Source organism: Pieris napi, chromosome 13 (assembly GCF_905475465.1).
Source record: "Pieris napi chromosome 13, ilPieNapi1.2, whole genome shotgun sequence".
In the NCBI taxonomy this organism is placed as follows: Eukaryota; Metazoa; Arthropoda; class Insecta; order Lepidoptera; family Pieridae; genus Pieris; species Pieris napi.
In genome coordinates, this window is record NC_062246.1 from 11,054,305 (window position 1) to 11,073,479 (window position 19,175).

General features: G+C 33.6%; 1 protein-coding gene across 1 annotated transcript in view; it reads left to right on the top strand.

The window, feature by feature from the left end:
* LOC125055234 (scavenger receptor class B member 1) overlaps nt 1-19,175 on the top strand; it is an 87,355-nt gene that overhangs the window by 22,990 nt on the left and 45,190 nt on the right. The window contains exon 2 of the mRNA XM_047657604.1: nt 11,840-12,003. Within this exon, the coding sequence (XP_047513560.1) occupies nt 11,868-12,003 (136 nt within the window). The 5' untranslated portion in view covers nt 11,840-11,867. The remainder of the gene's footprint in view (nt 1-11,839; nt 12,004-19,175) is intronic.

Sequence of the window (19,175 nt, forward strand, 5' to 3'; positions counted from 1 at the left end):
ACTTAATGTAAGAGAATAATAACAAATATTTATTTATTTAATTTTTCAAATGTAAACTGAACTTTATTGACTATAATGACTCCTTTTCCAGTCTTTGATTATTAATTGTTATTAATTATTTGCATGCAATCAAAAACTATTTTTAATAATGCCAAAGAAGTATAACTTCTTACGCACGTACATAAGTACACACACCCTTTTTATAGAACAGAGGACAAACGAGCTGATGTTAAGTGATACCGCCGCCCATGGACACTCAATGCCAAAGCTCTCGCGAATGCGTTACCGGCCTTTTATGAATTGGTAAGCTCTTTTCTTGACCCTAAGTCTATAAAGTAGCTTTTAGTAGTAAAATCCAATTATATATACTTAGAGGTGTGAAAATATCTCAAGAAAACTTGCTTTACCCTCAAATTGACGGCGTGTGGCATAGTTGATCACCTACTTGCCAATTGAAAACACGAGTGATGACGATCAGATATCTGAGGCCAACCCAAAGATTTTAGCGCCATTTGAATCATTAAAATATTAAAACGTATTAATAAGATTGAACATCTAAATCAAAGAGACTACATCTGCATTTCGATAGGAAATTAAACCTCAAATTGAGTGGAAAGCCCACCCAAATTGATGGCGATATACTTGAAGGTATTTGTACGAGCCATGGCTGTACATTTTGCTAACTCAAGCTTTCTTAGTTTTATAAGCGTGGCGAATTCCTAAATCGTCAGGGTTACGCCCTGAGTATAGCCAAACATCGTCACTCTCTTCAACTGTTACATTGCATTCAATCGTTACATAGCAATTAACATTTCATTATGTCGCTTATATTCTATTGTTGTACGCGAGTGGTTATATAGTAAAATTAAAATCCTCTATTATTTAAAGCACCCCGATGACCGAGGAACCGTACAGTACTGTCAAAACGTTACCGTATATAAACGAATACTTGACGAAATATCGTAAAGTTTGTTCTGTGGCTTATGAAGAGTTCTTCTCACTCGGCACAGATAACGCAATACATATAATGGCACCCGGAAACGCTTCTGTATGTCACTAGGTAATATTGTATAAGCATCATGTAACATAGTTAGGGTTGTCAGTGAGAAAATCTTATCTCAAAAGAAATCAAAAGTCACCCGACGGTCATATTAAACGTGGTTGTGATAGTGATGTGGCTTCAGCGTGCGACAGTCATCCCTGAGCTTATAGGTTCGATCAGCTGTGCACCAGTGGAATGTGCGCATTTAACATTCGCTCGAACGGTAAAGGAAAACATTGTGAGGAAACCGGATTGCCTTAGACCCAAAAACAGTCGACGGCGTCAGCCTGCTGCCTATTAGATTGACAAATGATCATGTAACAGATACATAAATCTGAGGCCCAGACCTAAAACGCGCCACTGATTTATTTTTTATTTTTATTGTTTTTGTTGCCATAGTTACGAAGTGTGTGACAAAAATGGTAACCATGACAACAAAGACGCTACAATAAAGTTAGTTGAAACGTAATCAGCAGGATCCAACTTGCTCATAAATATTATGAGGATATTTCCGAAGTAGTTGTCGCCCGGGCCCGACGAGAGACGCCAATCCCGCCAGAAGTTTAAGCAAATAAAGTTTCCCTTTTTAGGAATGAGGAGATTTGACACTCCTAGACCAGTTTCACGCCTTTAAATAGATAAAGTCCCTTTTTAGAAAGGGGGAGATTTCGACACACCCCTGCTGCCTAGCTTCTCGGCCACAGCTCTGCCTGATCGGGTGCCTGATAGGCTTGATGATGTGGGGGTCCTATATAAGTCAGATCAAATAGACGATTGTTTTAACATTTTCAGCCTTCCTTCAAATGCTATTGCGCACTTATATACGCGATTACCTTTTTAAACGCGAAATCTGCTAGTTAAACCATTTTTCAGCCATTAGCATTAGGTATATTACTCCAGGACTCAAGGCCTAGCTTCTGGGTCTATATTCTTAGGACCTAGAATTTCGAATCATTAATCTATATGCATATAATAATTTAACTTATACATAACTTTTTATCTTATATTTCTATATTTTTTTCAACAATGTAATCTGTTTTGGCTTTGTTTCAACATCGGACGTCGAGGCAGAATACGAAATTCCACCTGTATCACCTCGACATCCGTCGTTCCACAACTGATCGTTTGAGGCAGTTTTTGGAGCCACCACAATGTGGAACCAGCTGCCCACTGAAGTATTTCCGAACCAATTTGACTAAATAATAGTCCTTCGAGTAAAGATCCTACCAATTATTTATGGGCCGGTTACGCACTCGCGAGCCCTCTGGCATTGAGGGTGTCGATTAACATCAGGTGAGCCACCTGCCTATGTCCCCTGTTCTATAAAAAACTGTACTCTCTAAGTTTGTCTTTTATAATATGGATATGTGTAGCTGTAAGATTACTTATAACTAAACTGGTGAATAGCATTTGTCGAAATTCGTCGTCGTCAAAAAATTCGTTGGTTTGTAGTGACCGTTACTTTCTAACTTCGAGTGTTGAACAAAATCAGGTCACAACGCGGGACTTAACAGCTAAGATGAATTAACTTATAAAAGCTTTCAGTTCCGAATTCCTTATTTGCGCAAGTGTTTATTATTGATTTGAATTAATGACGCATTTAAACTTGTTATGAATTTTTGGACCTGTTACAATCTTATGCAATGACGCACGATATTCAATACTCACTCATTTATTTATGACAGCCTTATGTGTGTTCCATACGGGAAAATTAGACAAATGTTAAAAAAGCTAAAATAATAATTAGTTTTAATTCAAGGCAATCAAACTTCTTGACACAACAGGAATAAGTCGCCCAAAGAGAACTAAACCTTTTGAGTTAATAAATATGTCGTGGATGTAAGCGCAAGTGCGGTATCTCGGACACACGAACATAGTGTCAAAACATTACAACACTAAGACTGTTAATGAACATTACCTTATTTATTAGTATTGTAGAAAATTAAGTCAACATAATATTACTTATTTTGTTTATTATTGTAAAGGCTAGATTGTAATTCATGTAAAGTGCACTCTCTTTTGTGAACTTTATTGGAGGATAAAAAATGTAGCGTCAAAACGGCCAAAAGAATTGTAGTGACACAATTTAAATTTATTTGCAGTTATATTTTACTTTTAACCTAATCACCACTGACAGACCCCGAAGGCACTAGGCTCGGGAAATTGTATATATCGTATTTAATTGTATATATATATAAAAAGTAGCATATTAGCTACCATTCGAGTACGCAACCCTGGTTTCCTGTCGCGGAGCTTGCTTTTTTTTAATACCCATGGACACACACTGCCAGAAGGCTCGCAAACGCGCTTTATTAAGAATTGGTACGCTCTTTTCTTGAAGGAACCTAAGTCGAATTGCTCCGGAAAACCTTCAGTGTGCAGCTGGTTCCACATAATCGTGGGGCGCGGCAGATATTGCCTTAAGAATCGCTAATTTGTGGAACAACGGCTGTTAAGGTGATACGGATGGTATTTTGTATTCTGCCTTGACGTCCGATTTTTTGTAGTAAAATTTATGTTCACCATAATTGTCATGTACTTTAGAATAGATTTTAATAATTAAATGTTATAAGATTCACTGACTTTGCGACCCAAATTTGTTAGCCTCCGAAACGAGTAACATTTGATATTATTATTCGTGAATCTGAATTACGTCTTAAGGAAAATAAGTCCCTTCGTAAGATTTAAAATGCAAATGAGATACGATTTTGACATGTAATCTAAATCAAACGTCAATGTCATAAATGTTATAGTACGATTAAATGCTTTGATAATTGCGATTAAGTGGATCTATAAAAACTACTTTTTTGCTATTCATTTAATGTTCATTTAGTATTCAGTATAATGTATAAAATTTATTTCCAACACACAAATATATACTAGATATATATAATATTATTTACCTACTTGATAATTAAATTGATAATTAGAAAATTAAAACAAATTTAAAAAGTGGGACAAACCCATTTCCTCGCTATATTGCGATACTTATTGGTTGAGCGAGGAAAGCACCAGCTCTGGGGTCACCGCGAATATCTACCACCCGCCAACTTACTCACTTCCAAAGGGAGTTTCATTATTAGTTTATAATGGCTAATAATAATATAATATATGTATAGACGGGTCTTGATTTTCAAAACCCATTGTTGGTACGCAGAATCAATCATTAAGTAAACGATAACTTAACTTAATAAAATTGAAATTAATTAAAATTAAATTAATCATTAAATAAGAACTCCGGGTACACGTATATTAATTGCTCAATAAAATGATTGAATAATAAACATTAAATTTAAAATAAAATCGTTAGATTTCGAAAGTTGTTATGCTTGACACGGTAAATAACGAACCAACGCAAATATAACCTTAAATACGTTTATATTATTATTAAATGGGCCATGGGACAGGTCGGACGTTTCATAGGTCACATCATAGGCTAGGCATCTTACTACAAGTTTACCAAATTTTAATACCCCGTACCTTACGCTAGGTCGCCAATCAAATTGAATCTAGTTTCGAGAGCTGTCAAACATTTGTTCTTTTTTATTTAATAGGAGGCAAACGGGCAGGAGGCTCACCTGATGATAAGTGATACTCATGGACACTCACAATGCCAAAAGGCTCGCAAGTGCGTTGCCGGCCTTTCAAGAATTGGTATGCTCTTTTCTTGACCCTAAGTTGAAGTTCTCAAGACAGGTCGACAGTCAGACAATATTTGATATACCAATTAGAATACAGCACTCATGAACTATTTTCCAGTGCTCATCAAGACAAAAATTGGAATCATATTAAAAACCCTACCCTTGATTTTGGAATTGGATTTCTATATCTAATAGGCAAGTAGGTGATCAGATTTCAGTGCTTGACGCACGCCGTACATTTTTGAGTCTAAGTCATGATTTCCTCGCATTTTCATTCACCGTATGAGCGAGTGTTAAAGCGCACATATTTAGGGGAATCAATTTGTCCTGGAGCGTTTTTAGGAGGTACATATAATTATCGGATACTTTATACAAGATTGTTTTTTAAACGCATGATTCTATACTATTTATATTAATCCTAAAAATTTTCTACTATATTATGAATGTATTTTTGAAGCATATTTGACATCTCAAACCGAGTGAATATCAAAAAGTTAAGGGGTTTTTAATCGATATTTAGGGATAAGTTGGACTTAGGGGGAACATTATGTAGTAGTTGATATCACTGTCCTAAGTTTGTATTACGTAACTATTTCAAATGTATTTTAATTGTAGAATTATCGGTGTAGATATTGTGTAGTTCCGTCGTATTAATAACTCTTAAGATAATAATTATGTGAGAAATAATTAAATTAATTATTAAATTGTCAGACTAATGTGATAAAGGTTAAACTGTTTGTCTATTTGATCATAAATCATATAAATATAAGAATGAATAGTTCGTGAAAACATAAAAATATAAGTATTGGAAAAGAAATCCGAATACCTTGACCGCGATGTCAGCCGACGCGCAAATATTGCACTAAACATATCTTTACTCAACCGTTACCTAAGTGGTAAAACACTTTCTATCATATTTAGGGTTATAATATTTATTTGTATGTCCAGAGAACCAAAGATTACAAGATTACAGGGACGTTAAAATATTATTATGTGTTTTTCCATAGTTTTGTAATATATATAATAAGTCCTTACTTCATGATTATACCAATTAAATGACATAAGAGTCTAAGAACAAAAAAATAAATGGTTTTTTGACATACGAGGTTATCATTCTACAGCGACGATATCTGAGTAGTACCTATCTTCTTTTTGTGCCTCTCCATTACTGTTGGCCTTCTCGTGAAGCATGTCTTGTCTTGTGGCAGAAGAGTTGCGAAGCCATTTATTTATTTATTTTATTTATTCACACTTCGTTACATTTAAAAGACATAACACATAAAAATTATAAGGGATTCAACGGGTGGCCTTATCGCTAACAAGCGATCTCTTCCAGGCAACCCTAGTAAGGGAAAAAACTAAAAAATAAGAAGCACAAAATTCGAAGACGGCTGAACCATGATGAGTAATAAGATAAGTGCATAACCATCTTATAAAAAAAAATATATAATTTTTCGTACTACCAATACGCAGTTGTCCCTGAATTTCACTCATTATAATTAATTGAAGGAGGTGGTACCGGTCATGGCGCAACAAGTAGCCCATATACGTAAAATTCAATAAAGGTTTTAAATAGAGAATAAAAAATTAACCAAGTTCACAATGTACGTATTGTTTTACATAATAAAATCTTTGTGTACGTCAAATAATACAACATTACTACAATAATATTACATTATTACTAAGGTTTCACCTTTCAGATGTTATAGAATTAAAGCCAACTTTTTATCTTTAATCAATTGACAGTACACAGATAACAAAAACATAGATAACGGTAACAGATAACTGAATAAAAGATTAATTTTAAGTAATATAATTCAGTTAGATTTATTTTATTAATCGGATTTACATTGATAGAATTCTAATAGATTTATGTAAATTTAAAAACCTATCTTTATAAATTTATTCCGTATCTGTTGGTGATGTAAATTAGTTTTGTTAACTACTGTCTCAAACAATTATCGTAACGAGGCAAACAACTGCCTAGAAAAGTTGTCAATAAAGAAAGAAATCTGTGTAGTCTATTGGGACTTACTGGTCACCAAATATTAAGTCTGTTACTTGAAGACGCACGAAACATGGTCAAATATATCATTAATATCGATATAATACTAAAACTTTATTAATCCATTATTTCTACTTACGTAGCTACTAAACAGCTGTTATTCGTAAGACAAAGGAAATCTTTATTATAGGTACACAACGTAATAAGTTTCGGAAGTCAAATGTGACAGACAAAAAGTCACCTTGAAAAAGAAACCTAATCACTTATTTCCCACAAAAAATTTAGATTCTTCGAATGATTTAATTTAGACATCTTAATTATTGCTCTGCCATACAGATAATATATATGTTTATTAAAACAGATTTTTATGTAAATTGTCACCGTATTATTTGAATTACGAAAATCTAAATTATAATTACGTTCTCATTCTGAATATAGAACAAAAAAATATTATAACTTTCATACAGATAACCGTTCGATTTCATGAAATTAGCTGCCATGTTTTTACGCGCGTAATGTCTATACTCTGTGGTTTAAACTAATTTCTTATTTGACGCCATCCATAAACTCCAAAAAAAAAAAAAAACTTATTTGACGCCATTCATACTTCTTGACATTGACATTTTATTTAGACACATGTCATTGTTAGTTGTTTCAAACAATATTATCGGTATACATATTTTAATAAATACATATAATATATATTTTAAGCGTTATGATTTTAATTTTAAACCTCTAATGCATTTCAGTTGTTGCCGGAAAATAATATATTATGTTACAAAATGTAGTTTTTTTGCCGAATTGCTACTTGAATAATTTAACGTTGCAATTATTATATTTTTAATATTAGTATTGCAATTTTTAATCTGGTTTTAAGTGTATTATGAAATATAAATGAGGTTGGTTGGCTGTATTTTTTCGTTTATGTGTTATTTGCGTATTGTTCGTGTTATCTATTAAATAAAAAAATATAGTATTTTTATCGAGTAGCGGGAGTACATAAACCATAGATGAAAAATTTAAGTAAAGGAGAAAATACTGACGTTAGACAAATGTAAAGAAAATCTACACGTACAAATTTCCTAAGTATCTTTTACATACAACTAAGAATGACAAATATATACATATATATATATATATATATAATATCCGCTCTCCTTTTAATAATATATTTTAGTTATTATATTATATTTTTTAAGGCTATTAAGTATTACTTTTATATTCTATTGGTTGTTGTATAACATATTATACCCATCTGTTATGTCGCACATTCAGTCCAGACACTAAATATCTAATATAAATAAGTACTGAGTATAACGTCGCAATTACAGAGGTCATAATAATTAAATAAAATTAGAATTCATTTTTACAATATTTTATTCACAATTTTCAAAATCGAAGGTCAATGTCAAATAATTTAATTTTAAACTTCCTTTTGTCTTAAATTATGGTAATGTATGCAAATAGTATTGAACTTGACAATTTGATATTGAGACACAAGCGCCTGACCGTTTCCTCCACATTTGGAGGAAACAAAAACTACGCCATACTTGACTTCTAACTTGAGTAAAAAAATAAATGTTAATTAACAAACAAACGCACCTCTACCTTACCTTTTTTGGTTCTTTTCAAATTTTTAACTTTTATTACTTCATTATATATGCCGGTCTCTTTTCTTACCCGACTAAAAAAACAAAAGTGGTTGTCAATTCGACATGGTTTTTGTTATTACCCTCAGCTCGACTCCTTTGTCTAAGACTTATTTTACTTATAAAAACCTTGCTTAAAGAATGGTTGCCTATATGGTTAGGCATCGTAGGCCTCTCTTAAGATTTATAACTTTCGCAAAGTGACATCAGCTTATTGTGCCCGAGTGAAAGTAAATAATTGAAATTTCACTTTGGCACTTGTGTGTGAATAAAGTGAAAAATTTATTTGAAATTTAGTGTTACTAACTAACTATAGTGGTTACTTATTAACTTTATTTTTTACCAGATTATCGCGAGAATAGTTATAGTACAAAATAGCAAAGGCCGGCAACGCAATCACGAGCCTTCTGGCATTGAGAGTGTCCATGTGTATCACGTTTGCCCCCTGTTCTATATAAAAAAAGTACATTTTCATACTCACACATTCGTAATCTAATTATTATATGAATTAATAACAGAGCCTAATTAACAAGCCCTGCCTTCTTTCATATGTAAAATATATTTTTGCTGGCAACATTCATCGCTATATTAATTTTTACGGAAAAGTTTTTGCTGTTAAATTTGATTAAACATATATTTTTTTATTAAATATTGTTGACGCCGTTCGGAATTTTATTCGTGGAAATTTGAAATAACCTCTAAATTTGTTATTTATTATTGATATTTTGTAGCCTTGCCCAGTTTTCCTAGCTAGTTGTATAATATTATAGATAATTAGCAATAAAATGACGGATGCGACACTCTATACTTCCGAATTTAAATTTGACAATTCCGGTTTCGTTTTGCGTCATCTCCAATGACGTTTGGATGTTCCAACAAATACATTTTTATGAAACATTTTCTTGGAATGTTATTTATAGTTGACGTGTTTAAAGATTAAAATTGGCAATAAACTTAATTTTATAGGTAAAAGATCAAGTTGAAGATTGCCGTAAAGGACGGCCAAAAATTAATGTTTTATTTTTTGCATCATAATTATTAGATGTCAATTGTTCGTTAATGTTTTGATTGAGTTGCTTTATTTTACTTTCAATTTGATTTTATTTGTAGACTAGAACATTCTGGCTGGGTTAAATTTAAGGTTATATATCGTATTTAAGACATAATATCAGGTTTTCATTGTGACGATACGAATAAGAATATGCGCTGTGACTATTTTGACAATTTACATGTAGTGTTAATGATCTACTCTGACCTGTGCATCAATAAAAGTTATTTTGGAACTTGTAAACGTCTTTTTTGTAATCAACGTGTGTTAGGTTTCATTAAAAGCTTAGACCAAAAAAATTAGTGAATATTTAAAGATAATACTGACAAAAAGCTGCATCAATTAGCGTCTTAAAACTGGTCTGCGAAGTCGAAGTATAAAATATTTTTATAGAAAAAAAAAGTCTGGCTAATGAAAGAAGATAATTGAATTATTTGTAAACTTTCGGATGGCAACACAGAATGTCATTAAATTTCTTAGGTTAGTATGATTTATTGTCTTGATACTTCAAGCAATTACTCATTTTTATTTCTATTGTAAATTTTATCCGAATAGTTTACAGGTATAATAGCCCAAACTTTGTTCTATTTGAGGGAATATTTAGTTTCTATCGCAGGATTTGATTATTCCGAATAAAGTTGTGTTTTATAATAAATACAGTTTTAGTTAGCCATTTTAAGTATCAACAGGAAAAGACTAAATACGTATAGTATTTAATTTCATAGAAATACAGCTACTATCAATGTAAAAATAAAAAAATTAAAATCAAGTATCAAGTAAGTTTAATCCACAAAATATATCAAAGTTTTAGGGATACCATACTATTTTTTTTTTAAATTTGCCGCGCTTTTTCGTTATCTTCTTTCATTAGCCAGACTAGCAAAACCGATCATTATAGTTAATTCAGTAACGTTACAAGTTACCGGTAAATTATACGTTACGCTCTGATTACAACAACTTTTCGTCATACGGAAGGCACAGATAGCCTCTCAAGATCTGTGTACATTTTTAATTTATGTAACTGAAGTTATTTAAGAGATTATAAATAAAAGATAACAACAAACATAAAAGTTTAAGACTTCCGATACCTGCCAACTGAAGATGAATAAAAAACTGTAACTAATCAAATAATTAGACGACTCATTGGTCTAGTGGTTAGTACCCCTGACTGCAAATCCATGGGTCCCGGGTTCGATCCCCGGCTGAGACGAACATCGATGTGATGAGCATTTGGTGTTGTGCTTAGGTCTTGGGTGTTTAAATATATATTTATATGTCTATCTATCTATAATATGTATGTATATCCGTTGCCTAGTACCCATAACACAAGCTTCACCAGCTTAGCATGGGACTAGGTCAATTGGTGTGAATTGTCTTTAAAAAAAAATGTGTGTAGTATAATTAAAGATGTAATTGTATACCTAATAGGTGGTCTGAAAAGTTCGTAGGCTGACAAAGAAAACATCTTTTTTTTTATAGAACTTGATTTGATTATTCAATAAAAGCCTTCGAGTGCGATACAACGATTTTCGATACTATTTTAATATTACGTTTTGTGTTTAACCTCAAAATAGTTCGGTTTCGGCGATTACCCTTCATCAGCGCAAAATAGTACAGGGAGCATTATCTTAAGGTCTGAGAACAGGAAAAAGTCGCTCGGGGCCAAATGTTAATCATATCCCAAAAACTAATGCACCGATTTTGGTGAAATTTAGACTGTTAATTGGAAATGTGTTAAATGGACTTTCTATGTGCGCCACCGGGACCGGCATGCCTTAGACCCAAAAAGTCGACAGCGTGTATCAGACACAGACGGCTGATCACCAACTTGTCTATTAGAAGAAAAGTTATGCCTTAATATACAGAAACCTGAGGCCCACACTTAAAAGGTTGTAGCGCCACTGGTTTATTGTTAATTATTGGTCTCTTCCCTTACATAGAAGAGCCTTTATTATAGACATATATGTACTAAAATCTTCTGGGACTATCGTGGGATGCCAAACCACCTGGTGTCGCAGCAAAACTGTTTCATTATTATTTCTTACTTGAAGTTGATCTATCCGTTCGCAAAGATTCTCCAGGTACATTATGTACACGCGTTAGAAGTTATACTTCTTAGGCGTAACAAGATAAAAATCTTTTCAAAAAATTTATTCTGCAACAATAGAAAAATGATTATTTAATAAATTAAATTTAAGAAATGGACATTTTTTATAAAATGTTGACTATGCTAACTTCAGGGTGTCGGTTTTTTGTGACGGTGTGCGGGTGTCGGTTTCTTGTGACGGTGTGCGCGCGCATCGTACAAAATTACTCTCATAATTTTTCCATAACGCGCCAAAAGAAGTATAACTTAAAAAAATGCTATTCCCTAATAATAAATGCATATATGCCTTCTTCTGAGACGTTCCTACTGCGTTAAATACAATAAATAATGTATTTAAATGTTTACAGATCCGGATGAGTACCAAAAGCTGATAAAATGGGTCACAAGCAATACCGGGCGGTGGGGCAGAGCGCCCGAAACCGGCTCTTCGGTTTAAACCCACGGATTTCAGGCGATGATAAGTCCGTACCACTTAGTATGCTGATCTCCCAACAGGGGAAACTTAATCACGGTGAGTACCTAATATGACATAAATATAGTTGTCTCTTTCATTTCGAATTAAGAAAGTGCCACGCACACGCATATAGCTATCTCTTTCGAGTTGAGAAAGATTTACTAAAGATTTTGTCACCATAATCACGATGCTTTTTCCTGATCGGCACTTTTATTAATGAGGTCGTTCATCTATTGAAATAAAAGACGATTTTAATTGATTTAACATATCAATAATTCCTAATGATATTCAATAGCCCACTGACACTATTGCAGACATATTTGTGTGCAATTTTTTAACGTTGCATCACGACATAATGTATTAGACTTTTCGTAATACCGTGGTCCAAGTCTTAGCCGGTCTAGTTTCCGGTTGGCTATGGCTCGTGTACGAATTGCGGCTCAATCCACGATCTTTACTTGAGTATTGATAGTAAAAAAATCCTCTATTATGACACAATAATAATATATGTAATAAAGCTTTGACATTATATATATGTAAATTATAGGGTGTGATATTTTTGCGTGTTCTTTACAGATGTATTCTGAAGCATGTAAATAAAGAAAGCCCTTATGTATATGGACAATAAATTGTATAAAACCTTTTTACTATGGTAACCACTTAAATCTGTACAAATTTGTCTTCTGTCGGATCAGTAAAAGATTAGATCAGTTAAAATACTCTAATCTATATAAATGAAAATAAATCAGAAAATATGTTGCTAAGCGCAAAGTCATTGGTTTTGCGCTTAGTAACATATTTTACCGACTCAAGTAATTTTTTAAAATTATTTGAACTTCGAGGAAGGTTTTTATGGAGAGAAAAATTGAAAAATGTGATGAAAAATTAGCTTTATTACTTGATTTTATTCCGAAAAAGCGAACAGTTTCTTTAGGGCAGCATAGCAAAAAGTTCCATATTAAGGCGAAACGAAATTCTTGGGTGCAGCTATCTATTTAGTACTTTTAAGAAGATCAAAAGGTCTTTTCCATTGTCTCTTTCTAACAATAAACATATGAAAGAAACGAATTATCAAATCGCTGCCGCCGGTGACGCGTCACACACAACGAACTCACGCGATCCTAAATATGCAGCGCGTACGCAGTTAAATATCACATTTCATTCCATTTATTTGCTCATTTCACAACACGTCAACGGCCCTGCTTTACCCAGCTAAGCGTTATTATTGGGGACAACTTTATCGAACAAGGTAGCCTATGTACTAGCTAAATTAAAGTATTTATTTATAGTTCAATCTAATAACGCCGTTTTAATTAAACACTAATATTTTTGTCTGAACGAACGAACTTGCTCTCCAACTCACCATACAGTATGTGAGACGACTAAAACGTCACTAAATTCTGGAGCTAGAAGACCGGCAGTAGCTCTAGACAGAAGATGAGTAGATGCTTCCAACGGGAAGTCACTCCACATGACAGCACCATAGAAAAAATTCGCTCAAAGCCTTAGGGCTGATTGCAAAGACGCGCAGAACATTTTTTTTTACTGTTTTTTGACAAATAATTATTTACTTTAGTAAAAGGGATGGTCTATTCACTGTATAATACTGTCTATCTCAAGTTTATCATCGTTTTGTTATTTTAATTAAGTTATCGTCTTTAACACCTGTCACCTGCGCCTAGGAATGCCTCGCGGGCAGGTTATAATATGATGAAATGAAACCTTTGATTTTATTGAACATGTCTCTTTCTGTCAAATTATATTTATGGTTTGGGGAAAAGAGACAGGTGTCCTTTTGCTGAATGGGTAAATAGACTAGGTTTTTTATGAATAATATTAGAAGCCCGTTCAGAAGTACGACCTTGAGAAGAACCAGACACAGTCCGTATTTCAAGTTGCATACTTGCCTTGAGCACTGGCAATTAAAAATGTGTAAACAACAAAATTCTATAGTTTTTGAAATAAGAATTAAGGTTTGATTAAGGCTATGTTCACATGTAACGCGCGTCAACGCGCGATCAAATTTGAAGAGAGTTCAGATGATGAGCGCTAATGCACGTTGCGAGAGTACTCGTCAGTCTAGTTCGGTAGAACGTAGAAAATGGACGTGGAAGAGGCTATTATTTTGTAGTTATATTATAAAGAAAAATATAGAAAAAGAAATCGTACACATTGGGTTCATCCAATTTTCAAAAATAGACCCAGTTTGTTATAAATATAATTACGAAAATTAACAAAATTACATGCGATCGCGATGTAAGCGCGCGCTCAACTGAACAGCAAACGGACATTACATTAATATAAAAGCGCGCGTCAACGCGCGATCACCTGCGTCTAGAGACTTTTGAGAGTTTTGACTCATGTGAACAGTTGTATGAAAATACCATAATGTCTAGTCGCGCGATTTAAAACGCGCGTCAAATTTTTGCCATCTGAACATAGCCTAATTCTTAGCGTGAATTATGACTCCCGTATATCAAAACTTATGTTCATATTTATGTTCTGAGACGCTGTATATTGGCGAAGTTTACGCCAGTGAATATTTTAAAATGAATTTATATGTTTAAAAGTGTAAATAACTACTTTTTACTCATTTGAACTTTCTTTTCAGTTCTCTCGAATTGATGTTTAAGTTGATATAAATGTTTTTGAAATGCGTATTCTATAATCTGGCTTCACAGATTAGTAAAAAAGTTTCCTATGTAGAGTATGTAAAATAGAAACCTACCGAAGTTTGACAAGAACAATATTTTCTGAATTATGTAAACTTTGCTTAGCTATTTCTCTCTCTCTGACCCAACCAGCGTTTTATATCCTCCGACTATACAAATGATAAATTTTTGATACATACATTAATAAATATAAAGCAATAGCCACGAGATGAACAAGTGCTTGCTGAGACACAGTGACCCTTGGCAGGGCCTTCACAACCGAAAGTGGTCAAGTGACATTTTTCCAATAGTGATGTGCGGGACATCGATAATTTGACAATTACAATAATTGCAGCGTTTATTTGTCAAAATTTAACCATGAGTTAATAAAAAAAGTGGTTAATTATTGTTGCATTCGGAAATGTAAGGGATGTTTAAATGTCAAAATTGGAGTGTTATTATCTTGTTGTCCTGTCAGCGTGTCATTCAACCTATGACCGTGAAACACGCGAAACGTCAAAACTTTTAATAGCGTCTATAAATAGAATAAATTAAAATCTAATAACTCCGCCAACATTTTTCCAAAGTCGAAGTTTAGTAGTCGTTTTCATTAAAGTTCAACCAATTAAATAAATATATAATAATAGTGGTAGTCAAAGCATGACACAGCGATATTTTAAGGCTGTATAATTTCTAAAAACAAACCTTGTTTTCTAGGACATAAAACACAAAATAAATTATATCTTCACTTTTATGTTAGATTTCATAATTTCTAATATGAAATCTGAAAACGTGAACGTGGCTTTCTTTTCGTGATATTTCGAAATTGAATGAACAATCTAAATATCTAATGCATTTATACATTTTTCAGGCTTTTATATAACAGTTTATAACTGTTCTCGCACGGCCGGACATTATTTAAAAGTAAATATTTTTATTTAAACATACATAAATACAGTAGGTACCTACAATTAAAAGAATTCTAATAATAGTTACGTAAATTAATCAATAAAGCTTTTTATAAATTTGACGATTATTTAAATGATCCTTAACTTGGCGATTAAAAAGAGTGGCAGAGAGTTTCATGCCAGTTGCCAGTTCTTCATGCCTGCTCTACGCTCTGGTAGTAAATGTAAATTTAGAATCAATTTAACATCTTTTCTGTTGACGTTCATAAGTGTACTTGGTTACTTATTCATATAAAGTTATTTTGAGTTTGAGTTAATTAGTAGCTTCAGCGTGCGACTCTGACCGGTGAGGTCGTAGGTTCGACCCCGGCTGTGCACCAATGGACTTTTTTGCGCATTAAACATTCGCACGAACGGTAAAACATCGTGAGGAAACCGGCCTGCCTTAGATCCAAAAAGTCGAGGGCGTGTATCAGGCACAGGAGGCTGATCACCTACTTGCCTATTAGTTTGACAAATGATGTATCCAGAAATCTAAGGCCACCGCCACTATTTTTTGTTTTTATTTAAAAAAAAATATATATAATCTGACTCTGACTTCATCACACCGTAAACACAATATGATAGAAATAGTAAGTTAAGTAAGTCCAGTTTTTTCTATTTTCTTTGTAGAAACAGTTTCCGAATATCTATTTCGTTTTGTTACAGCGTAATTTACATTTTTAAACAAAAGGGACAAATACCGTGTACTTTTAGTTTTATTATCAAACCTCCATTATTACTACTGATTAAATAACTCGTCGGCTCTGGTATCCACTAGAACGTAATGTTTTGAAAGCAAAATTGCAAAATTATCACATTAATCTATGTTCGCCTCGCCTTTCTGATTTCGTCTAGATACGTTTATTTAATTATAGTTTAATTTATCTACACCAATATTGTCTTTAAATAAAAAAAGAAAATGCACTGATTATAAAAATAAATAAATCAGTGGCGTGCCAACCATTTTTTATGTCTGGGCCTCAAATTTCTGGACCTGTTTCATGATCATTTGTCAATTTAATAGGCAAATAGGTGTGCAGCCTCCTGATACACACCGTCGACTGTTTGTGTCTAAGGCTTAAGCCGGCTTCCTCACGATGCTTTCCTTCACCGTTCGAGCGAATGTTAAATGCGCATATAGAAATGGAGTCCATTGGTGCACAGCCGGGGATCGAACCTTCGACCTTAGGGATGACAGTCGCACGCTGAAGCCACTAGGCCAACACTGCTTTTGCACTGATTATATTTACCAATACATGATATCTGCTAAATCAAAAAAGTTAAAATTCGTATGCCATCACTTAAAAGTAAATTGTTCTATATTTCATGATTTCTTTTGTTTTTAATAGGTATTCAACTGATTTTCATTTGATTTCAAATAACCAATATTATATTACTACTCTTTTATTTGTACTAAAACATTAAAATACTGCGAAAACAACTTAACTAGTCAAAAGGTCACTAATATGCGCAAGATTAAGACATAACGGTGTAATGATTCAATTTAATTCGACATCGACTCAATAAAAATAAATAAGATATTTAACTTCCCTAAACTCATTTAACTCGGCAACATTCTTATATCAGCCCAATCGGGCATTAAATACAGCCTTGCGATTCTGTAACTCACTTTTCGAACTCACACATAAGGAGGGAGCTTGTAGTTTATTGTTTATCAGAATGCCAAATCGTAAAATTACTGCTTCACGACTGATTTGAGCGCGACCGCCGCTGCGAAAACCGCTGTGCGAGTTCGAAAAGTGAGTTACAGAATCGCAAGGCAGTACTTATTACATCGTTACAAAGGTATAAATTTATTATACTATTAGAGTTAATATCATTTAAAAAACCAATTGGCATGTACTAAACGTGAGGCATCACATGCTACACAGTGTGTACTTTGACATCAAAAATTAATATTTTATAAAGAATGTATGTTATGTATAAATCCACTTGTGAGGTCAAGCAGCCGGCTTTTTTTTAAAGCAATAAAAACGTATATAATCAACCATTTCAAAAAGATATCAAGATTTGCGGTCGGCAGCTTTATCACCTTGAGACAGTACTTAGTATATGATCCTAATAACCATATTCAACTTGCATAATTGTTTTGACATCGTGACCCTTGCAAAAGACGCCAATTAAGGTACTTTAGAATGAGTTTGACGTTCATACACTTTGCACGATGTCTTTAAAATCATTACTAGATTTAAGTTTGTTTTAAAACACACTCACACCGCTGGTTCTTCTACCCAAAAAGTATCTTGGCCTTTGAAGTGAGACTCTTCCACCGCTCTCTGTTCTCTGCTACCTCCCAATAGGTGGCTTTCAGCTGCAGGTCCTCGATCTAGCGGTACATAGGCCGACCTACTGGTCACCGACCATGGCCGATGGCTGGCCATGCGTCATACTCGTGAACGGGTGCTACTTGTGGTGACTGGTCGTACTTGAATTCGTGAATGCGGTGATATTAATTATTTCGACTATGTATTTACGTGTTGTTCCCACGAGAATACATAATCCTATTTCACCATGCCTCCTGCTGATAGAGGACAAGTCTTTGTTTTTAATTTATTTTATTATTATTTATTACTTAAGATGTCATGTGCAACATGGTGTAATGGTTGCGGGTCCTTACAAACGTTGTGTAAAACAAAAAACTTGACGATTAAAAAGAGTGGCGGAGAGTTTATTGCCAGTTCTTCTCTTCCGTTCTACGCCCTTGATTTGATGGCCTCATCATCATAACAAAGTCCAACAATTCTTATTCAATTGTTTTATACAAAATTTCTTATATGTATGAACGATGAAATTTCATAGCAATTTGAAGATACTCGTATGTCTTAAATAGTGAACTAGCCTAACAGACACAAAGAGGTTACTATGAATACATAATTCAATAAATAAGTTTTATTTATTGTCTGTGGTCACCAAATGGATTCATCGATATGGTAACATCACTGGTACTCATCCAAATTCCGTAACATGTTCACATTGACGTAATATCTGACCCCATGTTGCACCCATACCTTTAATATATCATGTAATAAATCACAACTATGTATAATGCGTGTTAATTTATTCACGTTTAAGATATTGCTGCTAATTTTAATATAAATTAATTAGATTGTATATCTACTATATAAAAATAAGTCGGGTTTTCCTTCCTGACGCTATAACTCCAGAACGCACGAACCGATTTCCACTGTTTTGCATTCAGGAAAAATTCAGGAAAAATTTCAACAGAAAAGCGGGATCACCAAACGAAATGTTACATAAAACGAAGTCATCTGGTGGCGAAACGGAGTTCGCCGAGTTTGCTAGTAATAAAATATATTGATCCAAATGAGTATCTAAGAATTGTGGCCGACAAGAATATCATCTACATAGACCCACTTTCCTTGACTTGTTTAACCAAAAGTACATGCAACATGAATTAGTAAATTTTCACATAATCAAAGTCTCCTTTGAAATAACTGGCAACACTTATTTCGGCTGCATTTAACGAACTAAAGCAGTGTTAGCCTAGTGGCTTCAGCGTGTGACTCTCCTCATCCCTAAGGACTTTCTTTCTATGTGCGCATTTAACATTCGCTCCAACGGTGAAGGAAAAACATCGTGAGAAACC